The sequence below is a fragment of the Atractosteus spatula genome, chromosome 2 (assembly GCF_055471065.1).
Source record: "Atractosteus spatula isolate fAtrSpa1 chromosome 2, fAtrSpa1.hap1, whole genome shotgun sequence".
NCBI classification, from domain to species: Eukaryota; Metazoa; Chordata; class Actinopteri; order Semionotiformes; family Lepisosteidae; genus Atractosteus; species Atractosteus spatula.
In genome coordinates, this window is record NC_142707.1 from 55,317,958 (window position 1) to 55,344,307 (window position 26,350).

General features: G+C 38.6%; 1 protein-coding gene across 7 annotated transcripts in view; it reads right to left on the reverse strand.

The window, feature by feature from the left end:
• Positions 1–229: 229 nt before the first annotated feature.
• The window catches only part of cnsta (consortin, connexin sorting protein a), a 53,644-nt gene continuing 27,523 nt past the window's right edge, over positions 230–26,350 (reverse strand). For 2 of the 7 annotated variants that reach the window (XM_088906514.1, XM_088906505.1), the window contains exons 4-14: positions 25,854–25,922; positions 25,618–25,648; positions 23,730–23,816; positions 22,319–22,433; positions 20,957–20,978; positions 20,753–20,852; positions 16,519–17,396; positions 11,123–11,138; positions 9,768–10,013; positions 2,964–3,102; positions 230–2,080 (exon numbers count right to left, since the gene is read on the reverse strand). In XM_088906514.1, the coding sequence (XP_088762640.1) occupies positions 2,978–3,102; positions 9,768–10,013; positions 11,123–11,138; positions 16,519–17,396; positions 20,753–20,852; positions 20,957–20,978; positions 22,319–22,433; positions 23,730–23,816; positions 25,618–25,648; positions 25,854–25,922 (1,689 nt within the window). In that variant the 3' untranslated portion in view covers positions 230–2,080; positions 2,964–2,977. Of the gene's footprint in view, positions 2,081–2,963; positions 3,103–9,767; positions 10,014–11,122; positions 11,139–11,160; positions 12,093–16,518; positions 17,397–20,752; positions 20,853–20,956; positions 20,979–22,318; positions 22,434–23,729; positions 23,817–25,617; positions 25,649–25,853; positions 25,923–26,350 lie in introns of those variants that run through there. The other 5 variants (XM_088906540.1, XM_088906532.1, XM_088906521.1 and 2 more) reach the window with 4 other exon arrangements.

Below are 26,350 nucleotides of genomic sequence, written 5' to 3' on the forward strand. Positions count from 1 at the left end.
AAATAAAATCATTATTACAGAAAGAGGAGTGAAGATGGATATGAATCTCAGAAGCTCAGTTTACTGGAGATTCTGTCAATACTGTCGTCTTCAAGAGTGCAAGAATGCTACCCCAGGACAATGGCCAGATTCAAAAGAGGACTATAAATTCATCTTTGCAATTAAATTATTATCTTTCTCCACTCCATTGAAGAAAACAACAATAATACACAAAATAATTACCAACACATTTTCATAGTAACCAATTCATTTATGTTCCCTTTGCGTTATTTACAATACAACATCTTTTTTAAAATCTGGACAACACGTTAAAAGTGAGGTGATGCATATGTTGTCAGTATATGATTTACACTGGAGAGCTAAAAGTTTCAAAAACAAAACAGTGGTGCAACGCTGACTTTTAACACAATATTAAAACTGAAATCTTCTTTCAGTGGTTGAGCATTTTAGACAAGCCCATGTCGGTTTCTATTCTTCGTCTTAAAATAACATACTGTATAAAATCTGGAACATTAAACACAAAGGGAAAGGCCCCCAAAACACAGTAACCACTTCAGGTTCAAACAGTTCAAGAAATGAACATGCACATCAATACAGATTTTGACGTAAAAATGTTCCGTTAGCATTTTAATTTTCTTACACTAAATAAATAGATCAATCCACACATTATGAAGAAGTGTGTCATCTGATCCAGCCAGAGACACTTACAACATAAGCAAAAAAAAAAATCTCTTATAAAACCCCTCAACACTTAATTTTGCCCCTGCTAGGGACCCAGCAGTTCTGTCTGTAATAATGAGTTTGTATTTGCTTACTATTACAGTGAAAGTCCTTTGCTCTTTTTGATAAGCCTTGTACAATTAAAGAGAACATGTAATATGAAAGGTCTTTTTTAAACATATGTTCTGTGTTATGTACCCTGAAGAAACAGTGCATTCCCTTGTGTAAAACAGTACTGTAAAAGAAAAAGCTTAAAACAATTTAAAATTAAATCAGCGCACCAATCCGAGAAGTGGCACTAACAGCAAGACTCAGAAGCCTGAGCATTTGGTATTGTTTTACCAACAAGTAATCATACTCTGCTGTCCAGCTGATGAGAGTCTGTAGTCTACAAAAGAAGAATAAGTTTGCAATTGTTTAACATATTGCTTTCCTGTCCCATACTGTGATAATATTGACTTTCCATCATGGCCTCGCAGACCATTGCTACCTGGAGGCTACTCATCATTTCAAAAGTAAGATAATGCCACTGTGTATCTTCACCTCCTGAGAGAAACACAAATATGTGAAGAAATTCACAATGTACAAAATTAATTTCATTGGTAAAAAGATAAGACTTATGTTTTAAACTAAACATTTACAATATATTATTATAATCTTAAATGCCTTTACCCCAGCTCTCCACCCTGGCAGTATGACTGTTTGAGTTCTTTCCATTTCAGAAAGGATCCAGCACAGGTTTTCACCTGGTGCTGCAATTTCCAGCTGTCAGCTGCCCAGCAGGTGTGTGCCTTCAGCACTAAAGTGTTGACCAATGTAACACTAGCGTACACTGGAAATCAAAAATGCAAAAGAGACAACCAGCTTTCGAGTGTAAGGCAAGCACTCTTTAGTCACTGAATTCATGGGATCTCTGCGCTTTTGAGGCAGTAACAGGTGCTTATCAGTTCGGCCAATAACAGAGTGATCGAGACAGACTACTGCCCAGTAACACAAGACAGAAGGTTGACCGCTGTTCTTCACTGTGCTGAAATAATGCACTGGTATGGATCCTTAAACAGACACGGTGTCATGATTTTATCAGGGAGGGAAATAGAGAGATAGAGGAATAATTAAGATGCACAAAAAATTGTGCCTCGAGTCCTGCTTTGCTATGAGCCAGGGGAGAGCCAGTGTTTCAGTTCGTCCATTCCGTGCTGCATCTGGCTGAAATAGAAATCCACATTTTGGGCGAAGTCTGTGCACACTGTGGATTCCACGTCTCCGAAGGCGCAGTAGAGAGCGGTTCCGCCCACACTTATAACAACCGTCACAAGGCACAGTAGGAAGAGTAGCAGACAGGAGTCCCCTCCAACATCATCTGCAGAGGCACAGACCGTCACTGTCATGTTACATGTGAAACTTATTGAATTGCTGTTCATTTTCTGTGTGGCCTACAATACTATACAGTAGACAGAGCTGAAAAATAACCCTGGAAAGGGTTTGACATCCTTGGGCAAAGGTTCACAGCTCTTTTATCCTTATTTTTGCTTTAAAAAGTTTAAATGTGTTTGCAGGAATAATAAATCATAACAAGAAAGAAGTTATTAAAAATCTTAACATTCAGCCAGTACAAAGTAGGAGCAAAGAAGCTATTTCAAATCTCAAATGTTGTAAATTGCAAACAAATGCTTAAGCAATATTGCTTATAGAAACATTTACCACACAAAAGTCCAAAGCGGATGTACGAATGAGTGATTTGACACGGCACACCCTGTCACACCCTGTGACTGGATGTCACACCAGTCCATTGCAGACACAAATGCACACACTGACACTAATTCCAAGTTTTGCCAGAGGCCAATTAACCTACTGTACCAGTATATGTTTGGACTTTGGGAGGAAACCAGGAGGAGCACCCACGTGAGCCGCAGAAGAATATACAGACTCCATATACAACTTCCAGGTCTGGAATTGAAGCAAGGCCCTCAGCAATACGAGGATGCACTGTTAACAACTGTGCCACAGTATCACCCTCAGGACAAAATTAATTTAATTTTTTAAAAAAATATATTATTAAAGGCTTACGGTATATATTCTAAACTATTTACTATTGTACGGTAGACAAAAATGGTTGACATTTTTTAAAAACAATTTAACATGCAGCCCAAAACAAATAACAATCATGTTATTTTATTGTTTTACAAACAATGAAAGTTTGAGACTAACAGATGCACATTCTGCAGTGTCACAACCACACTTACCTGGGTCAAGACAGTCATCTGGCTCTTTGAACCTCACTTTGCGTTTGGGTACCTGTCTGTGAGGCTGTGAAGGTTGCTGTGCTCCGTCCAGGGAGCTCCGCCGCTTCAGGATGGACACCAGACCTTCTGCTGGGGTGATCTGAGGGAAACACAGGTGAGTCAGTACATGAAGAATCAAGATCTTAACGCTGAGAACACTGTATGAAATTAAGAATACTGTATATGAGCACAAGGAGAAGCAGTTGTTATGGGAGACCTTAACTTTCCTGCATAGATTGTGAAAAAATCTATAGGAACACCATCAGCAGAAAGGATCTGTTTGAGGGGCATGGCTCTCATTAATTTACTGTATATTAGTGACATGACACAATTCAAGTATAGCTGGTAGAGCAGTAAAGTTTGGAAACAATACCAAAATAAGAGGACTAGAAAACACAATAGGAAGAGCTAATGGAATTCAATAGAATTTATATAATCTTCTAGACTGGGAAAATACCTCCTTTTAAATGGCATTTGATGTAGACAAGTACAGAGTATTACACAGCGGTAAAAAAACAAACTAAATTTGTAACTTGAGACAGGTGGCAACGTTCTTTTTAGAGAGCAATGGTTTCTTCCTGGCGATCTTCCTATGAAAAGCATTCGGTCATTTTTGTCCTGATGGTTGAGGTTGGAACACTGACACCCACAGTGAGAGAGGCCTTCAGATCCTTAGATGTTACTGAGGGAGGGTTTTGTGACTTCCTAGTGATGTTTTTGATTTTTTGTGATTTTCCTAGTAATTCCTGGGAAGATTAAAGCAGGAGGACCTGTTGTAGACAGCCACTGTACTCTGGGATGTTTTTAATTTGTAGATTGTCAGTCAATGATGGGGCTCAAAATGTTAAGGTAAGGTTTTGTAACCATCTCCAGACTGACAAGCAACAACTTCTCTCTTTCCAATGTTGTGTGAAACCACTATCCCGTATAGTGAACTCCAAATCCACAAAGATTATGACCATTATACAGGGCTGTCCAAACTCAGCCCTTATTTACTTCTTACATCATGATTATAAACTGTAATTACCACAATTATATTTGGACTTCACAAATATAATTGAGATAGAGATTGAGATAGATTTTTCTCAGCACTGTATTATCAAACACATAAGAAGAAATTAAGTAGAAGTGTGATCTGAAAGTTAAATAAAAATAAGATGTACAGTACTTTACAAGAAAAACAGATGACTGTAATTTTTATATTTTTAAAAATATTGATGTCTGAAAGAAGAAAAAGATGCAAGATGACACAGAGTACAGGTATCTTGTAAAACACATTTTGGCTGCCCCAGGTCTCTCACTTGTCAAACCCTTGTGGAAAGAACTTGTGGAAGTTTAACTTGTGGAAAGATAAGCGAGAGCAATGAAACCAAAGAATGGAAAGTTGCTGTGGAAATATTTTAACGTTGTCTAGAAATATATTTTTGGGGAACGCTGGAGAGAGAATTTGAGTGTCGAAAAGACTTACAGTATTTCTATTAATGGTGTTTTTATGAAAAATATTTCCATATGATCAGTCTAAATAAGTACATTGACTCTTACATATTTTTATTATTTAAGACTCAGGAAAATAAAATAATCACTAAAAAGTCAAGAAATATATGGCCTAAATTTGGTTTGACAGAGAATTTTCAAAACCAAATCAGTAGGAAAAAAATGTACTATAGTACAGTATATAACGGGGCCCAAGATTCAAAGATACAAAAGAGTATATTTTACAGATGTACTGTACATGCACAGCTGAAGAAAGACATTAGAAATTCCAAGAGACTGAAAACAATATTGTAACAAGCAACCTATGAAGCAAAGCATTCCTTTAGTAGTACAGCAGTGTAACAATAATAAAGGCAGAATTAAATAACAGAGGAGTAATAACAGAAGGTAACAAAGAAACAGTAAACATTTAACTTGCAAAATATTTCATACAATAAATATTTTAGCAAGAGAAGACTCCATTAGCTTGCACAATATTATAGAAAGAGTAGTCCGTCCGTATTGAGTAATGTTAACTTAAATGACACTGAGCTTTTACAGAAGCTATGATAGCTAAGAACTTGTCACAGCCTGATGGTCTTTTTCCCATCTTGAAATACCCATTGCATTAAATGAGGAATGGTATTCACAGAACCCTAGGATCTAGAATATTTTAAACTCTCCTGTGGGATGGGAGTGGTACGCATAGATTGGAGAATAGCAAATGTAACACAAATTCAAAAGGGGCACAAAACAGTAAACTATAGAACAACCAGAGCTCTATGTTAATGGTGATGTTATTGACAAATTCATGGAGCAATACTTAAAGAATGCTCACACAACAATAGCATTCAATGAGTCAGCATAGATTCTGAAAGTGAAGGTTTTGATTAACATGGTAAAATTCTTCAAGCAAGCAAGCAATTCATAATACTAAAAATAGTGTTGTTACCATCACACTATGATGTGATATTTAATTTGACAGATTTGATCAGGTCACTTATCAAATTAAAAGTCATAGGTATTCAAGGTAATGCATACAACGGATCATGAACTGCCTAAGAAATAGAACACATTGGGTCATCTAAAGGAAAAACTAACTAACTGAACTGATGTATGCAGCAGAGTATTACAGGGATATGTTTTAGGTCCATCAGTATTCCTCATTTATATCAACAATTATTAAAAAGTTAGAAAGAGCTCAAAGAAGAGAAACAAAAATGATTCTGGCCTAGAGGAATAGTGTTACAGTATATGGAGAGATCAAGATTAAAGGAACTAAATCTCTTCGGTCTATATCAAAGGAGACGAAGAGGAGATTTCACTTAAGTGCCTATTTAACACTCAGTAGTTAAAGACGGGTAAGGGGTCAAAGCTGGAAAATAAAAGGGTATTCGTTTGGAACAGAGACAGGTGTCCCAGCCAGATGCTGAGGTCCAAAATCTGGGATCCTTGAATAATGGTAGCGATGAAATATTAGACTCTAAGCTGCAACACTACCTAACTACCTCTTATTTACAGTCTCGGTTTAATACTTGTAAAACTGATATATTCCATGTACTAGTCTGGAAAATACATTTTACTTGAATTCTTTAGAACATTTATTTTTTTTAAATTTGTCATCTGTACTCTAGCTGTAGTAACTCATAACACCTGCATTGACAGCTTTTAACCACTTGGTGGGAGTATAGCCAGAGCTGGACTACTCAAGGAAAGCATTTTTCTTTTCCATGCACACAGTTGCTCAAGACCAACAGTAACAGGAAACCATTTTCCATTCTATTTTTCATATTTTCATTAGGATATTTGCAATATTATAAAAACTGATCTATGAAAAAGAAACACAAACTCCATAATAAAGTCAGGGATTGCACAGGGTCCACAGCAAAATATTATTATTTAGGTTATGTCCATGATAGTAGGAACAGTTATCCACGGTTCAGTAGATTAGATCACCAGGGCTTGTACTACAGACTAACCACCAACTGAGAATGCACCTAATAAAATTATCTTTAATTTAGTAGGTGCGATGCGGTGGCTCTGTGGCTAAGGATCTGCGCCTGTGGCTAAAAGGTTGCTGGTTCCTCGGCCCGCAGAGGAATCCCACTCCCCTGAGCAAGGCCCTTAACCCCAACTGCTCCAGGGGCGCCGTATAAATGGCTGACCCTGCGCTCTGACCCCAAGCTTCTCTCCCTGTCTGTGTGTCTCATGAACAGCAAATTGGGGTATGTGAAAAGACAAATTCCTAATACAAGAAATTGCACAGTTTATGGCCAATAAAGTGATCATATCTAATCTAATTTTACAGATTATCTTAATCTACCATTTACTGTAGATTATATTATTGTTGTGAAGTTAGGACGGTTTATTCGGGTAGAGTGTTACTTACAATACTGCAAGTGTTAGATGTAAGGCATTTTACTGTAGGTATTATAGGTAATTAGGTTAGAGCTAGTATTTCAAGTATTAGAGGCATATAGGTTACAGGTAGCATTTACTGTATATCTTCATTTGTAAAGTGCTTTGGTATTATAGGTACTGTATATACTGTAGATTGCAGGTACCGTTTACTGCTGTAATTGTAAAGCATTACTTGTTTAGTAACAAGACCACCATAATCACTTCTATCTCAACAGGAGAAGAATGAACCAATTATCATATTCCAGGAAGATCCAGAGATAATAACTGAGGCCTCAATGACAGACTTTGTCTCTAGTTTAACATCAGTCTCATGTAAGATATGTTTCTGCAAAAAAAGCTTCCTGTAGTATACTGGTGCATTTTTTTGTGTCCACAGCTCAAAAAACAGTTGGTTGCAGTTCCAGCCAGCATTAGTCATGGTTTCCTTTTTGCCCTGATGACACCACAGAGAACAGGTCCATAAACAACATCTTTCTAAACAAAGCTTTTTATTTTGTTCTGAAGAAGGCCGGAAATAGAGGCCTGCTGTGAAATTGTAGACAGTCATGAAAAAGATATTATGGCTAGATATCTAATTTTACCAACTGCCATTCGTAAAAATCAAAAACAAGAGACAAAGTCATTATTTAAAAAATGCTTAAATAAAAAAATGAAACATAACGTTCTTCTAGATTTCTTAATGGTGATATACTATCTACAGGGAAACACAAGGTAAAAAGGTGTGTGTACTGCTGTCCTTCCACTTCAAATCAACAGCAGTAGCTACATTAGAAACTGCTGCAGTCCGTGACTGCACACAGAAAGGGAAAGCAATTTAAAAAAGCACTAATTCAAACGACTACTTACAGAGCTTGCTGCTTCATGTATTATTAAACGTCTCCCTGGCTACCCTTGCATCTTTAGTATCTCATAACATATTCCAGCCCCTCCTCCTGCTTCCATTTATGTGACACAGTGCTAGGAATCTTATAAATTATGGTGCACTCTCTAAAAGCCTGTCAATGGCATGGAAGCAGCTAATGGAAACACTGGTAATTACAGTATTGCTAGCTCAGGAAATAGGAGCTGTTCAGTCCTGAAAGGGTCTTGATCCATTATTGTCTTTTGCCCCTTGCTGTCAAGGGTTTGAATTTACAGTGCAGTAGACCTGCACTCGAGGCACGGGCACTTTTAGAAAGCATTGTGAGGGGTCAGGAGAAAGGAGGAGGATTAAGTTCAGTAAAAAAAAAAAAAGAACAAAAAGCAGATCTTTGCAGATGTACCGATCAGTTAGCCCCTATAAATAAAATGCCTGTATTGTTCTTCACCAGGTTTGCATCTGACAAAAAAACAAGTGGTTTCTGAATGTTTCTTTTAGAAACATTTGCCATACACTCTGCATAAACGGCAGTGAACATGAACCCTCTGGCTAAAATAATAAAGTTTCCTTTCTAGGAAGAGGTGTTATAGATTAGAATGTGAATATCAGCAGCTGTGCACACAGTATCTGACGCAGGACTAACAAGGGATCAACATCACCCACTCCTATTACTTAAGTCAGAACAATTTTGTTTTTGCAAGAAGATCTGAATCCAGCGATTCACAAATGTACTTATTACTAAATAAATACTGTTTCAGACAACTAATCCTTGAACAGAAAATAATACTTTGACCCTATAGCTCCTTGGCAGGCAGTCTTCAGGAAAAGACAGGTCCTTAGCATTATGCTCTTATCAGTCTAAAATCTGCAGCTGTAATGACGTCAACCTCACTGATGGTGGCTGGATTCCACAAATCTCAAGACAAGCCCATATTTGGCATTGTTGTCTAATTGCAACCAACTGCTGTGCACACACCAATTACCAAATCATTTCAGCTGCAATAGGGTCATGCAGCTTGGCTCTAAAACATGAATGGAAAGGTTCCAGGAGGAAAAGAAAACAAGACAAAGCACAACACCCATAATCTGTAATACATGCTATGAAACAATTTCCTATAGTCAATATTAATCCTAAAATAATACAGTACTCTGAATTTTTTGGACCCTTTTGTATTGCCTTTATAGTCTCTTTGTATAGAATCATTGCTCACGCTCAAGTGGGCTTCCTACCATAATCAGAGGTAAGGGATTTTAACTTTAGGTTCTTAGATGAGTTCTGGAAGACTGGTTTTGGTGCACACCTTGAAGACCTTAACCATGGTGGTTAAACAAATTGCTGCAGAAAACCTGCTGTGTAGGTCACTGTAACATCAGTTGTAAGGAACAAAGGCACTTAAACCCAGAATGTGCCTGGTAAGTTGTGGCTCTCTTCATCAGAAGCTTTTGGGATCTGCTTTGCTTTTTGAGCATGTCACATCCTTCCCTTCCATTTCTGTATCCCTGACGCCTTTAACACATTCTCTGAACAGGCATTAATTTTTCACAGTGAAGTGAAGCTCTGGCTATAACCCTTGTGCTACCACAGTGCAAATAAAGGCAAAATGCTATACGCTTGCTAAATCCTATCATGGATAAGCGCATCATGTGGCACTGTGTGACTCCACCTTCCCCTTTGACACACCCCTTGATGCCTGCGCACTTGACCAACAATAGTGAACATTAGCGTGACGTTCACGGTCGCGTTTTCCCCCACAGACTTCAGAATTTATTTTGAAAATATTGCCTAAGTTGTTCTTGATGAGATACAAACAATTATTCAAGACAATTCTTTTCCTGCTCACTTCCTCAGACTTCCCTGATAACCTTCCATCTTTTCACTAATTTTTCAATAATAAAACATTCCTCCTTCTCCTCCATGGGTTCCACACTTTCGGTAAGATATAGAGGGACTATTTTTTTACTACATTACAGCTGGAGATCTCTTTTTCTTAAGCACTACAAGGAGAACCTACCTTGGGATATTTGCCCTTGAAATGGGAACTGACATTTGGGTTTGATGCGTTGGTGTGGCGATATTTGCCTTATGAAGCACAGGACAGTGATGCAATGCTGCACTCTTGTGACTCTCAGCCTTTGCCCATCAGTTTCATAAGTGCCTGGCAAGCAAAATACCTCTGGATACCCAAGGATACCCTTGTCCAGCTGATGACCCAGCCAGTGCTGTGGGTGAGTGTATATGGATACAAGATGCCACAGGTCTGAAAAGAGGTTTAATCTGTTACAAAAAGGCCATTTTCAGAGAACAAACAAGAACATACCAAAGCTCATGTACCAGGCATGCTCTTCACTCAATCAATCTGAAGAGTTTATAATCGGTCAATCCCTTGCGTTCACATAAATGTTGTGATTAGGAGGAAGAGAGACTCTTGCATCTGTATTTAGAATCCACATGAAGATTGTCATGCATCGTGCAATAAAGGTTTGGACAACATATTCCATTTTCTCTGAAATGTCACATACTCTCCCTGTAAACATTTCACACAATAGGTGCCTATCTCTCCTCCCCAACAAAGCTTGACCAAATTTAGATGGAAACCTTTCATGCCCACAGATCAAACTCTACCAGTTTGAAATAGTCCAGGTCTGAAACCGAACCATGAGGCCTTTCATGAGGCTGCATAAAGCATACAGTCCAGGGCTTTCTTCAGTCTGTGCTCCTTTCAGTGCCACGTGAAGCAAGGAAATGAGATAACAAGGACTATTACCTTACCTTGTACCTTATTACGTTACAAGCTGTACAAAGGTTATATGCACTAACTAGTGTTCCTGGTTGACACCTTACTGCTGCAACCCCAGAATGAGAGGAAGTCTGTGGCAGCAGAGGTTTTCCAACCTCACTGTCAACACAGAGCAGGCAGAGCTGCTGACACCCACCCGGCCTCACCAGATTCCAGCCCCACAAGACATTAACCGGTACAAATACACATCACCCTTGACTATTTCCTTACCCTAATGCTTTGGAGTCTGGATTCAAATATTGCTTTTCATATACTGTACGTACCCTACACAGGACTCAGTATATTGTAAGTAATATCTGTATCACTAATACAAACTAATGTTCCTCTGCTAACAGAAGAAAAGTGCATTAAATTATGTAAGGCTTACTATTAAAGCTGGATCTTTTCATGGATGTAACCCAGAGTAACTGGATTTAAAACTGTAACTGTATAACTGTAATGAAAATGTACTGGTGCCATGCCATCTCAACCAGTGCTCTGTCTGAATTCAGTGATAAACATTTATATGCTCAGAAGCAAAAGCAGGATCATAAAAAAGTTTTAGTAGACAATATGCACTGTATACTCACTGGTTTTACAGCTTTCCTGGAAATAGGAGAACATGTTGATCAGTCATTACTGTTACAAACACCTCTCTGATCAGTATCTTCATTACATTTTTTTTTAAAAGGAGCTGGTTACCTTTTCAAAAATGGCAGGATTAACTATAACACAAACACACCTGTACTTGGTGTCCCCATCTTAATGTAGAGATTCATACAAAAGACTGATATTTATGCCATGGGCGCAGTTCCACTACTGTTGGGCTCGCTCATTTTAAAATGGTCCCGGAGCTGTATTTGATCATAATGTATGTACTACATAATACTGTAGTTACTATTTTAAAATAGTAACCTTGCTCTCAGTCAGGTGAACAGGCACTATAAGCCATTTCTTCAGTGCAGATTGTCAAATTAGTTTGAAGACCAGCAGACTAGACAGAGAAGTGATCATCTGTGGATCATAATGTGATTATCAAACCTTTTGTTTGTTCCTGTCTTTTTCTGACTTTCATTTACATTGTATTTTCCACTAGATACAATCAGCCAAATGCCAGAGAACTCCATAATATTTACAATGATTCAATGGATGTAAAGTCTCATAAATGATCCATTTGTAAACTTTATTTTAAATGAAAACCAAAGCTATTAACATAGCTTTATAAAATTGGAAAAGAAACTGTGCATTCCTTCATCTGTATAAAATAGCTTTGTTCATCTCATTTTTAAAGTAAAAAAGTATTTCATATTACAAAGGACAGGACGACTCTCACAAACAGAAGTGTAATTTAAAACTTGACATTTACTGTAAACAGATCCTGGTCTTAGGGAGTTTTAAAAGTTTCACTGGCACACATCTATAGCCACATAAATAAATAGTGACTTCCGATTAACATTATAGTTATAAATTGTTTTTACAGTGGATATCTGTTTTCAATCCATTGAAAGTTTGCAGGTTTTCAGATGGGAGAAACATTAAATTTATTGCTCTGGGACACATCTGAAAAAGAAATTAAGAATACATAAAACACGTTAGTTTTACAAACAATATATTAAAACATAAATATGGGAGCTCTGTATCAAGATACTGTATTTACAAATAAGACCACGTTTTAGCAGAGAAATCCACTATCCAATATGCTCCATATGATAATTCTGTAAGTATTGGCTCATCACTTTGTGCTTCTAAGCTTTTGCAAGCATTTGGAATTTATATGATATTTAATATATATTTGGCAGGGCGGTCTGTTTCTACAGTTCAACAATCCAGATGACTAATTCACAACATCACCTGACTAATCCTAAACAAAGTGCTTTTCAAAGCCATTTTGAATTAGAAAAGGGTGCATTTATTATTATTTTTTTCCCCAGATGTGTTTTAGCCCTGAAATCAAGAAGTTCAAGTGATACCCCACAGAAAATGCCACACATGGGCTTTAGAGGAATGTTAGTGCCACACTCTCCCTGAGAACTTGACTCAGTGGGACACTAAGAGGGAGATTTTGAAGCAAAGCAGCTGTAGAAACCACCAAAATATAATAATGTTATCTGTCACCTCATAAATAATAGGATCATTCCCATTCTTTTTCCCTAGCAAACATGAAATTTAATGGAGTCTATTTCACATCAAACTCCTATGGAGTCTACAATTAACCTTTTTTTATTTTTTAGTACATTGGACACAATTTTCTAAATATTTTATGTTGAAAAACAAAGAGTTTGATTTGATCTTTCATTTCAGGGCCTAAGAAACGTATAGCTGTACTGGAGGCTCCTACATGAGGATTCCATATCTCCAGAAGCAGATTTAAAAACAAAATTCTTAACTAACTACAGTTCCAAATATTAGAAACTACGGTTGGATAATTTCAAGAAACTAGTATGAACATTAACTTGAAAGCAAAGTAAACATACAGTATACTGAATTTCTATCAAGTTTTACAAAGATTAAGCCTAATGCCAAGTATTATTTGCAATAATATCAAGATATAAGAATAAACCAAACAGCAATGGTTACAAGCCGATTTGTAACTTTCAAATGTGTACCTTGTAAAGTGCTGTCAACTTCTTTACCGAAGTTAAGAAAAACAGGTTCGTTAGAAAGTGTTCTTACAAACCTGTTAGAAATTAAGGGATGTGCGTGTGAGGCAGAAAGAAATGAGAGGTGATTATACAGGACAGCAATGATAATGTTATTTACGAATTTACTGCCTTTCCTTGCTTTGTAGTCAGTGCTGGCTGTAAGAAATATAATGATGACAATGCCAACTTGGATGAACAACCTGAAACAAACACAACTGCCTTTCCTCAAGTGTACAGACCAAAACTCCAGTAAATTAAATCAACAAAGGCAGAAAAGATTTTTACAAAGTACAAGACAGAAATAAATAACAATGTGATGGAGGCTAAATTAATACATTTTATCAGTATTACAACAGAAAAGAACATTAAAAGGAAGGAGTAAAGTGTCTGAGATACTAATGGGAAAAGTTTAGATGATGGAAGGGAAACTGCTGGGGTGTTAAATTAAAGTTCACTTACACATTTATCAAGGAAGAACCTGACAACACATCTTCAGCAGAGGAAAGATAGAGTTCTACTGTATATAAAATATTAACATTAGTTGTAGTTAGTAGAAGCACTTAAGACAAATCTCTAAGGCCTGTGGTTATTCCAGCAATTGTACTTAAGAAAACAAGAGATGCTATTCAAGGGCTGAAAAGAATACTCCCCCAACATGGCTAATATACATTCATTGGAATACTGATAATGTAGGACTCATCTCGTCTCCCAAAATTGTAGACGAGTACAGTAAGTCTTGTTTAATGTCTACATTTATGGAAACACTAATAAGAAGTACGCATAAGGCATCTATATGGCACCAGGAAGGCATCTGCATGTGACGAGAAATACATTTGAGGTTACTTCAAGTAATAATTAATTTTAACCCAATTTGCGAATGCGGCGACGACAAGGAGCAGACGGCCGACCACATTCTCTACTCCTGCCCTCGCTTCAGGTGCCCCGGCAACTTCACCGATTTGGATGACGCCAGCCGCGACTGGCTGAGGCACCTGACTGTGACAATATAACTATGTAACTTCTGCATGTTGAGCTCATACGAATATATTGTAACGCTGCTCTGTAGAGGTGAAAAGGATCCAATGCAGATGCAGGAGTCGTAGGGAGGTAAGTAAGCGAACAAACCGAAACTAGGAGCTGAATCGTAGTCAGAAGGCGTAAAAGGTAGGTCGAAATCCGGTAAAGACACTGGTGGCGAACAATCCAAAACGTGAGGCAGAATCGAGGTCGAAAAGAGAGCGGTAGTAATTCCGGTATAGACACTGATAGCAAACAATCCGAGGGGCAAAGCGAGATCCGTAGTCGGAAGGCAAAAAGGTGTAGTCCAACATTCCAGGAAGGCAAAAAGGTAGGGAAACGTTAGGTAGAGCTTACGAGAAGTTAACTCGATACCGAGCAACGGGAAGCAGGTTAGAATGGTATAAATAACCCGGCGTGCCGCACGGTAGAGCAATTGCAGGTGTGTTAACTCGTGCGGCGGCGCTTGTTAATAATAACCCGCTGCTGGTGCTGATTAGCTCGCTTACGAGTTGATCTCTGCTGGCTGGCGGTCGTGACATATATATATATATTAATTTGAAGTAGAATTTGCTTAATGTAAGGATTTCCTTTTCTGTGTTGTCCTTTTTATGGTATTAAATTGATTAATTAAATTGATTCTTCTCAATCTTCTACTGCTTTACCCTTAGTGCAACAGTGGGGGTAATAACCATATACAGGTCATCGTTTTAAATGAGAATTTGTTTTTTGACGTAATTATCTCATTACATAAAGTATAAATATCAGTGGAGTAGCACAGGGAACAGTTTTTGAGACCAGTGTGCTTCCTAATTTACAGTATATCAATGATCTAGGATCTAGCCCAGTTGGCAAAACAGTCAAGTTAGCAGATGATACCAAAAGCATTAACAAACACTGTAAAAGCAGCAAAAGAAACTCAAGAAGATTAAGACAAATTCAAAACTGGGAAAACCCTGACCAATGGATGACATTTATTGTAGACAAGTGCAGAGTGTTGGTAGCAAAAATGATATAAAGGGAAACACTGAGCCTGAAGAAGCTATTACTACACAAATCCTAGGAGTTTACATGTATACATTAGTTTTTTCTCTAGACAATTTGGGGAAGCAATAAAAAAAGACAAACAGAATTTTAGGATGTATAGTTATAGGCATTATATTATATATAAAAGACTGATAAAATTGCACATTGCATGAGTAAGATTTGAATTAGAATATTGTGTATAATTTTGGTCACCACTTTAAAAAAAGAGATTGCTGCTCTGTAATCAGTTTGGAGAGGATCAACAAGCTACATTTCCAGGTTTAAAGGAAACTCCTATTCTGACAGGATAAAAGAACTGAATCTTTTTAGTCTACACGCAGAAGATGCTATAGTATCTAAAATCCTCAAAAACACTTAGAAAGTCAACCAAACAGGCTTCAGACTTAACAGTGAAACAAGAATGCAAAGACACAAATGGAAACTAAGGGAAAAAAAAAACATTTATAAAATGAGAACAGAAGGCATGTGTTTATGCAAAGTGTTGTAGGAGTCTGGAACAAGCTACCCAATTATAATATTGCCCATACCATTACTTCTTTTAAGAGAAGCAGGGGAGATCTTCATATTAATTAGCTACTAACAGCAAAACTAACTAGATGGGCAGAATGGCCTCGTCACAGGTACAACCTTTCTTATGTTCTTAACAATTTGCCAAGTGTTATGATCCTATGTACTGTAATACAGAAAATCTGAATAGGAGCACAAATGTCATGCACTGTTTCTCAAAGTCATTTGTCTTTGAAGTAACCTATATTTGATAAAGGAAAACCATTGTTTCTATATGTCATACAGTATGTGGAATTACAATCAGAATGCATAATGAAGGAATTGTGAAACATTTTTAATCCATGAAAACACGCAAGAGTCTTTGATGCACATGAGATGCGAGCTTTTGTATGAAATACACTAACCATGGATGGGAGGAGACATTTTTCACATCATCTCGACTTCCAATTTACTCAAAGATAAGGGAACAAGCAGGAATAATCCAGCAAGACGTTTGTCTTATAAAGGAACCAGTAGCTTATTAGCAGTGGAAAAGGATCACGCAGAGCAGAGTCTTATTTTATGCTCTGTAATCTTACAGCTCAGACATAGTTAAGCCATTAATAAAGGGCGAGGTGAATACATTGGGATAAAATGTCTATCTTATTTAGTTGTAGAAAACTAAATTGCACATAAGTTAACACTGAAAAGAAAAGAAACTGACTTGAAGCACTAATGAACAGTTAAAAAAAGCACCTGAGAGCAAACATGTGGAAGAAAGCAGCTCCCCTTACCTCTTCAATCTGTATGCGCTTGGCTAAGTCATCCAGCAAAGACATGCCATCACTGAGCCCCTCCGTGTCCAGGGAAGCTGTGTCCTCCTCTGAGTCAGGCGACAGATCTTCTAAGGACACAGGATCAGCCTCAGGAGTGTCTTCTTCTTCTTCTTCATCATCATTCCCTCCCTGCTGGATGTCCTGGTCTTCATCAGGCCTCTGTTCCTTTTCTGTTTCCAGCTCCTCCACCTCTCCAGGCTCACCCTGCTCAAGCTCACTCATTTCCCTGGGCTCAGGCAGCTCATCCCCTGTCTCTGTGCTTCTGGGGTCCCTGGCCTCCTTTTGGGGAGGTAAAGGGGCACCTTTGTCCTTATCCTTCAGGCTCTGATCCCCATCTCCTGCCTGCTCCTTGCTGGAGGATGAATGCTCATGCTGTCTGAGCTCACATTTCACTAATGCAGGACCAGCCAGCCCGGGGAGGGCCTGCTGTTGCTCGGTGACCAGCCACTGTGCTGAATCCAAAGGCTCCTCCTCCTTCTCCCCCGCCCCCTTCTCCTTGCGTCGCTCTTGGGAGGGTTCTGCAGCAGTCAGCACATCTCCCGGGAGCTCCCCTGCCTCTGCCGCCGCCGCCACTGCAGCTGGCTGTGAACGCCTGCCCTCACCACCAGCACCATCAGCAAACAAAGAGTCAGAGCAGGGCCTGCCAATCAGTTCTGAGGCCTGCAGTGTGCTGGGGGCTGCAGCTGAGCCGGCACGTTGCGACAGCTCCCCCTGGTGGTCTGACAGGATACTGTCCTCCATAGCCCGCTCCCCATGTCCTGCCAACTCACTCCTGTTGTCAGAAACGAAGGCTCCTTCCGACATTACTAACTGCTTGACTGCCTCAGTGACACTATCTGAGAAAGGAAGGGAGACAGAAGGCACAATCAGCACCGTGGCTCTCTATTTTACAGCCCCTGACAGGCCCCTCCCTGTCACTCTCTCTAAAGATCTTTGATTGATCAGGATTCATCATTGCATGACTCATCCACTACAGACTCCAGTTGTTAAATAATTCACCCCTGTTTGCTTCCCTTGCGCGCTGCAATAAACTCTTTTCTCTCATGTTCACTTAGGGCAGCTAGCACATTACACTAAAATGATCTCTAGTGTTACTGCCACCAGGCACAGAGAAACAGCAATTGTAATTTAAATAAAATAATATTCTTAATAACCTGAAAACAACGTTTCTGTGAGTGCTACATAAATGTACAGGAATACACTTGTGTCTCAAAACATAACAGAACTGAATTTCTTTTGACTGTTTTAAAAAAATTAATATTTAAAAACAATGCAGAAGTTTGTTTTGTCTCAATATGACAAAGAAGATTTTTACATTTAACTTAGGAACAGGAAATTATCCTTACATATTTCACGAATAAGCATATTTTTGTTTTATCCAGGGAATGCATTCTTTCGCCTCCTATACAAAAAAAGGACTTTTCAATCTTTGTTTTATTTAAAGGCATTCACTTGCACTATAAGTACATCTGACCATCCTTCAAAATGATGAAAACAACTTCATATTTGTAACAGCAGTGGAAAAAAAAATCGCTGTTATTTTAATGCCCTTTTCAGACATTTTCACCTTTTAGAAACCCACATACGATAAATACTGTATAAAATAAGGCTTACGGAAACCTGCTGCAGGATATATAGTAGGTTAACACACAATGGGCTGATTTTAATGTACATAAACTGCTCTTTCCAGAGTAGATGAATTAGATCGAGAATTTACTCACCATTTGCCCACAGGTAATTTTACATTAAAGATACAGTAATGTACTTTTTTGGTACATCTATTTAGCACTCAAAATGCATACTGTTGTTCATTTACTGTACTAAGTTAAGCAGATAAAGCTAAATAATGCACTTTGTCCTGTTAAGTCACCGTTAAGTCATGTGAAAATATCATGGCCACCAAATGCTAAAGCTTTAATAGTACAGAATGAATCATCATTACTTCACCATGTTTTATTGATAACTAACACCTAAGAACACTTCATTTCTAACATTCTGAAAAAGGTTTTTCAGAATGACCACCTATGCAATTTGCAGAGCATCTCTGAAAATCCTTGTGACCTGAAAAACTACCAAAAGGAAGTAGACCAGAAATTCAATGCAAAGTGAATGATAACCAAAATATAAACATCTTTGACTTCTTGTTGGCAGCAATCCTTTCAAGATATTTTTAGGCATTTCATTTTTTGTTACTCAAGAGTTGGGATATGGTCCTGATACAAAAAATGTGTACAATACTGTAAATGCCACAGTATGTCACAGATAAAACTAAAAAAATAATAGGTTTATTCCATGCTGAAAAGATAAGAAAGAAAACACAACGTTTCGGCTGTGGAGCCTTCTTCAGGAGTGTGAAAATCTTTCACACATCTTGTCAGTGCTATAGGTTTACACCAGTACTAATGACCTACAGCATATGCAGTCAAACTACAGTATTTCCTTTCTAACAGCTACAGTTAAGGGCCTTTTTTCTGTTTAGCATGCAAAACAAAGGAAGATACAGTACATTACTATCGTTAATCTTATATGCTTTAAAGATTATCAGAGAGATTTTCAAAGCTGTTTGTTCTAGAGTAGATTTTACATTTCATTTTCCGATTGAAACGATAATTTCACAGAATTCCAAATATTCATGTTTTTTCACTAAAAATACTTTTAGGGATTTAAAAGAAAATATAGAGCAAAATCCGCCCTGGTTTCAACGCTGCGTTTGTTCACAAGGTTCTGCCACTGTACTCTCATCCCTTCAGTTTAATATCACAACTGCACCACGTGGCACTATGGACACTTCCTCCGGTTTCAGACTGTGGTGCGGGAATGATTGCCGTCTGCCTGGCAATGATTCCCGCTTCTGGAAACACACTCCTGTCTGTGTCCTGAGCTTCAACCACATCAACAGCTGAGTTACTCGGATTGTCACAAGCAAAGGAACATAGGAATCAAGGCCATAAGCAATAAAAAAAGCTTTTTACAGTCAGTAAGATGTGATGTTTGATTACAGATAGATTTGGCTGACGCTTTTATCCAAAGTGACTTACATTTGCACCCATTTGTACAGCTGAGTGTTTTACTGGAGCAGTCTGGGTGAAGCGCCTTGCTCAAGGGTACAACAGCAATGTCTCACACGGCATTTGAGCCCACAACCTTCCAGTTACCAGTCCAGAACCCTGCCCACTGCTCCACACTGCTGTCATTAGAAAGGCTACATTCCTGGCTATGAAACAACATAGTCTAGCCTTGTCATCTGTCTTGGGTTCCCCTCCTTTGGACCCACTTTAATCATCCCTGTCCTTAGCTCGCCACACCGCCCACTGGAATGTGCCCAGCCACTGAAAGGATTTCCCCCACACAACATAGAACAAGCCACTAGCTGCCTCTTTAAATGTGGGTTGAGAATAATAGTGGCATTCTTGTCTGTTTAATAAATTAGAGAACAGAAACAGGCCATGTGTTCTCATCTGTATTCCACCCAGCAGACATTCAGCAGATAGAGATGTGCCAGCTGAATACCCATGCTGACAGATGGCTATCCAGGAAAGAACAGGACGGTGAAAGTGAAACCTATCATACACAATGGCTGTCTCGCTGACCTCAGGTAACAGACACTCCCCGAGCTCTTGGCTCAAATGGGTCAATTGCTTCATGAGCTGGCGGACCGACTCACGGATACACAACAAGAGAGTGGGAACAGGGAAACGTGGTCGAAGATGTTATATCACGCATCACTCTGAGGGCTGGAGAGTCCTTTTTTGACGAGCGTCTTCATGCAGCCCAGCTTATATTACTCTGTCTTACAGTGCAAGGCCCAAAGAAGTGTGCTTTGTTATATAAATGCAATTTATTATCAATTCCCCTTCTGAGCAACAAAAAGGCTAGGTCTCTACAGTGCATCCACAACGTGCTGTAAACTGGTCTTTTTTTGCTGCTAACTAATGCGCACAGGAAAAACTGAGGACATTAGTTAGCAACAAAACTTTTACAGTTTTCATGCAGAACTCAAGTTATTTGACCCAGCCTACCCAAATTTATCACCTTGAAAGAATTGAGAGTTGCCGAATGGTTTTAAATCCTAAGCAGTCATCTTGCAGGAAGAACACAGTTATGTTTCTAATGACAACTTGATTACATGTTGCATCACACAGATAAATCTCTTAGGTGCCACAGCTCATGGAAGAACAGGTAAACACATTACCTGACGTGCTTGCAGTAAGTCTGGAGTTGGGCTTGTTGTTGTCTGTAGCAACCTTCCCTGTAATGAGCTTGTTTTTCAGAATACTCCCAACAGCGAAGGCCTAAAACGACATGTAAAACTCAACGTGTAACACAGTCGGAAAAGTGCTCTATCTGTGAAAAGGAAATGAAGCAAAAGCACAAGCAACAGAAGAAATCCCCATACCTTTTCGACACTGACAGCGGGCCTGCGAGGAAGAAGAAACAAAGTGAGTCCATTTCACTCGCTGCAACAGTACTGCGTTTTAGGTATTTTCTCTACGCAAATAAAGGAAAATGGAAAGCGCGGGTAGGCTGAAGCCCGCTAGCAATCTAATATTAGCACAGCACATTTCCCATGTTGAAACCTTATCACTTGTCTCAAATTGCTTAAAGCACAGCAATAGACCATATGTTTAAATCATCGTCATCACATGCGACAATCAGATGCACAACAAGCTGGGCTGAAGGAGCAGGGCTGGGACAAAGGCAGCCTTTATCAGGGCTGGTGTTTGTCAGGTGGGAGAGAGGGCTGCTGCAGACCCGAGGTGAGCTTTGCTGTTGGCTGAGCATAAATACAGCAGACCTGGAAAGAAAAACACACTCTCCGAGCAGCGACTAATTATGCATTTCAGATGGGTGATGAAAAATTTAACTCGCTGGTAAAGAAGAAACACAAAAGCTTCAAACACTTCTAATGCTGACTGAAACTTGTATACAGTTTTCCCAGGAGTTACGAAATCATCTCAATTTGCGTTTTTGTGCGTTTCATTTTTTTATTGAGGATTAGACTTTTGTATGGTTTTCTACAACCGACAAATCCAGGCTCCTTGCTTGTTTTACACAGTAAGAAGTGTTACGTTCGCTGCCTGGCATGCATTTTTTAATGTGGAAGCTGCAGGCAAAAACAGAGCTATAACTGTCTGGATACAATATCTTAAAAAAACACCAAGGATTTTACAGGCTGACATTCACTCTATTTGATTTTTAATACACATAAAAATCACATCATTAATTACCATTCAGTTATTCTCAATAACATAGTTCAATACACAATCCCACTGAGCTGGAGCCCAACTCTGACAGACAATGGGCGCAAGGCAGGATGCACTCTGAATGGGATGCCAGTTTATCCTAGAGTACCCACTCAAACTCGACACTTTAGAGACATCAACTAACCTAAGCAGCACATCTTTGAACTGTGATAGGAAAGCAGAGCATCTGGCAAGAACCCACGACCATGGGGCTGAACGTGCCAACTCTACACAGTCACAGAACCGAGGACCCAAGATCTGTGAGGCAGTAGCACTAACTGCCATGCCACTGTCCTGTCCAGAGTGCAAATAAACTTATTTAATACCACCCGAAATAAAAGAGGTATACCAACCGTTCGGAGAGAAATTAATTTCCTAAAATGAAAATCTAGTTAAAAAACACAATGTCTTTGTACACACTCAGCCTCGGGATGCAGGAAATGTTTTTCCATAGCAAACTGATGACTGTATCCATGCTTGCTCCAGACAGTCCACGCAGCAGAACTCCTTCTTACCTTTGGTGGGTCTGACAAAGTTTCCGCAGTGCCGCCAGGTCTTCACCCTCGGAGCCTCTGAGGTCTTCCCCACCCTTCTTCTTGTCTGGGGAGGCAGCAACCTTCCATTTGGACTCTGAAACCACCAAAGGTTCATTAGGAGACATGCAGAAAATCATACAGCTCTACGGCCTGCAGCAACAGAAAACTTAATAAATAACGGCCTTCTCCTTTGGACGTCAGTGGACGCTGTAAACCTGATTCTGACAAGACACCACACTCTGACAACCCATAGCATTGTCTGACTGGTACACATGGATCTTATCATACTACACTGCCAAATAAAACCGCAAGAGACGAGTACAATTAATTGTCCACTTAGAATAAGTGGTTTTGCTCTGTCCCCTCTTACAGTATACACAGGGTAAGGGCTAATCTGTAATAATTTAGAGATATCTAAGGCCCTAGGCACTATTTCTAGTAAAAAAAAACAACAACAAACATATAAAAAACCAGAAACATTCACTGCTTGTTCTAAAACCTATTTTCTTGAAATGGTAGTCAACTGATACACATAGTAGGCTTAGAAGACTACTGTAACTAAAGTAATTTAGCATTTTAAAGTAAATTCATTTAGTAACTAAAAAAAATTGCTTCTGTATGCATAGGATTTATTCCATCTGTACATAGAGATTCACGATTTCCTGCTAGAGTACTGTGTCACACTGTGCAGACAAGCTGGGGTCTCAGAGGGTTCTGGGACTGCAAATAATCGACTAATGAGGTTGTGAGTAGGCAGAACTATCTACAGTCAAACTTTCTGCATTTCCTTTTTTATTTCCTGTTACAGAAAGTTCTTAAGACATTCTCCTCTCAAAAAAGAAAAACTATGCTAATCCGATTACAAATGATCAAATCATCTTCCTGAAGAAAGGCCTGCCTTTTTTAAACCTAGAGTATGATTACTTTTTTAACAAGCTTTCTACATTGTAGCTGAAATCTCTCAGTCTGACTGGAAGGAAGACCCTTATACTGTAAGTTTAACTTTAGATACAGACCAATGTAATTCACCTTATATTCTGAAGAAAATGCCATGTATCATTTCCTTTGTCAAATATATTCAATATAAAGTTTAGCATAATCAGGATTAAAAGAAACTATATGTAGCTGGTGAAACATCCCATTGAATTCACATCGTCTTGGATCTTCTTAGTCTCTGTACAGAAAGCAAATGGATGCTTCCCCCACCCTTTGTGTGTTGTTGTGTCAGTCTGTTGAAGGATCAGTGACATTCACAACCCAGTCCTCTATTGTTTTTAGGGGCACAGATCAAGACAAAACAGGGGCCGAGGTGAGAAATCAGCACTGCTAAGTATGTGCTACACCAGAAAGCAAAGAAACCAGTAAACACAGAGGAATTACTTTTACATACCCCACTGCTTCTGAATAGCTGACAAGTTGGACAGCACTTGCTCATGATACAGTTTTTCCAGCTGAATGAACTGGAGAGCTTTTTCATCTGAAATGGATGTTAAAGAAAGAAGGCAACAGGTTCCATCTGCAGTCCTAAAGCAGAGCTTTCTAAGGTTATCTAAAGTTGGGTCCAAAGTGGGAACTAGTACAGCAAACGAAGACAGTTATCATCTTAGGTACTGAGACTTCTTTGTACAGAGTGCAATGAGGTGAAGGGAGAGACAATGAGAGTCTTTATACCTCCTGTTAAGAACTCTGTTCTGCTTGAACTGGAAAATACAAAAATTTGCAATTAAAATGAACTGGATTCAGTGTTACCTCTTGTTACTTGCTCAAAACTGTAGTTCTTTTAGGAAACTCTCTCTGACAGCTAATTAAAAAAAATCTCATTCCAGAAAAAGAAAATCAAAAGAATGCTCAGGCTTATTAAATAAAATTATTTAAGGAACTTGGCAAATTTGACTAGCAGGCAGCCTCAGCTAAGGTCTGCACCTATATTCAGGCTCTCTCTTGCAGATGATGTTCAGAGTCTGACTGTGTCAAAGGTTAAGACAGAGCACAGCAAGCATCAGAGCAGGCAAAGGGTGAAGGGTTTTCTGTAGGTCTTTCTTTTACACTTTAAGTCTAATGCCGCTAAGGAAGAAAAGATTACTTCAGAAAGATTTATTAGTTTGTTGGGGGGAGTGCTGGGAAGCATGTTAGAAAACATTTGGAATTTTATAAGCTTTACTTTGTACTCCAACCAATGACAGATTTAAAAAGGAATATTACATCATTTTTTTCCCTACATCAGTGTGGTTGGCTGTTCTGCATTTTATTAACAACAATAAACATTCTGACATATTCCTCTGATACTTAAGAAAGTTAATAAAATGTAATGGTAATTTCTTAAGACATCTCTGTGTTGACTAACAGTTACCATGGTTGTTTCAAAAACAATGAGCAGACATCTGCAGTTCACACAAAGTCAAAGGCAAGTGGTACTGTGCTATAAAAGTTCAGTTCACACAGAAAAAAGGCGAATAAAAGTTAGACATTTATTTATATGGTTAACTAGAGAGAGAGTTATCATATATAAATTGAATAAAAGCACAGCAAAAGAAAGCTGTGGTCTCTCTCATCTGTACTTGACTTTGTGAGACATGTATTACCGTACCTTTACTAAAATCGAACTTAAAGAGGGAATTATTATTATTAAAATTTCCTTTTCAAAGAATCCCAAAGCATATTACATATACAGTAGGAGTCTATACTTTGTTTCATCTATCACTGAAGTGTAGCACCCACTACAGCAGCCCACGTCCCAGCAAATCAGCTAGAGAAAACAGAAAGCCCTTCACCAATCGAATTACGAAGGAACTTTAGGGAAGTTTTTCATGGAATTTCTGCAAGATCTTCTGCAAGATCACAGAAAACCTGTGTTCCACAAAAGAAGTCCCTCCTCTTCATGGTTTTACACACACACTTCCACTTGTGCCTAATGCCTTCGAGTTAAATACATATGCTAAACAAATGGTGTGGTTTCCAAAGCTTGTCATTTAGTAATCTTTAATGCACTTTCATCATAATCTGCAAAAGTTTGATCACAGCTACTCATGACTTGCTATGGAGAACTATAATGTCATTAATCCATCGCATTTATCTATGAAATCCAACTCATTCACTATCAGGTTTACCTCCTCATTAATAATATATTTTTTTCCTCTCCACAAATCCATAAAGGTAAAGGCTACCTTTTGTACTATGTAACATCCAGATCTACAGTATCAGGAAAGCAGGAAAAAGCACACAAACATCGTTCTTCCACTTTGACTTGTAATTCTGTAGAAACATAGATGAAAGGATACAGTCTTTTTCCCAGAAACAGGTCTCGGCTATCTAAAAAAAACAAACGAAAAAGGAATAAAATATGTTGAAACTAGGATGAGAGGGTACCACAAACCAGTGATTAGGTTAAAAAACTGGACACATTATTTACAGTACAAAAACGCAGTAAAACACTCCTTTTCATATAGTACAATGCAGACATGGATCTCCTTACTGTTAACACTCCCATTTACTGTATGTGGTACAATAAACTTACATTTCCTGCCTTTGATATGTCCTCATCTGAGACATCACCCTTCCAGAAGAACCTGTCCCATGTGCATCTCTGGGATAAACACAGTGAAAATACACTCCTTTACGTTTCTAATGATGTGGGGGGGCTGAGCTCAAAGGCCCCCATTTTCTGCTTTGTTGCTAATGGCAATAACTATGTTTCCATAAATATGAAGTGCCTTGTCAAGGCCTCTGCAAGATGCCCAGGGTCTCTGGGGAGGCTGTGCCAGGAAGGGCTTACTTTAAAGGAAGTTTGTACATACTTTACAAGTACCACTTCAAACCATGGCTGGAATTACCATTACAATTATTGAAAAGCTCAGAAACAGTTTCTTTTTGTGAGAGTGTGACAACTCTTCTTTAGGTTTTAACAGCTTTATCCTACAGTAAGTTGTCTCAAGACAATTTTGTAATCAAAATAACTGTTTCATTAAGCACTCAAATTGATTTTATTTATTTTCTAGCAGGATCTAAAGGAAA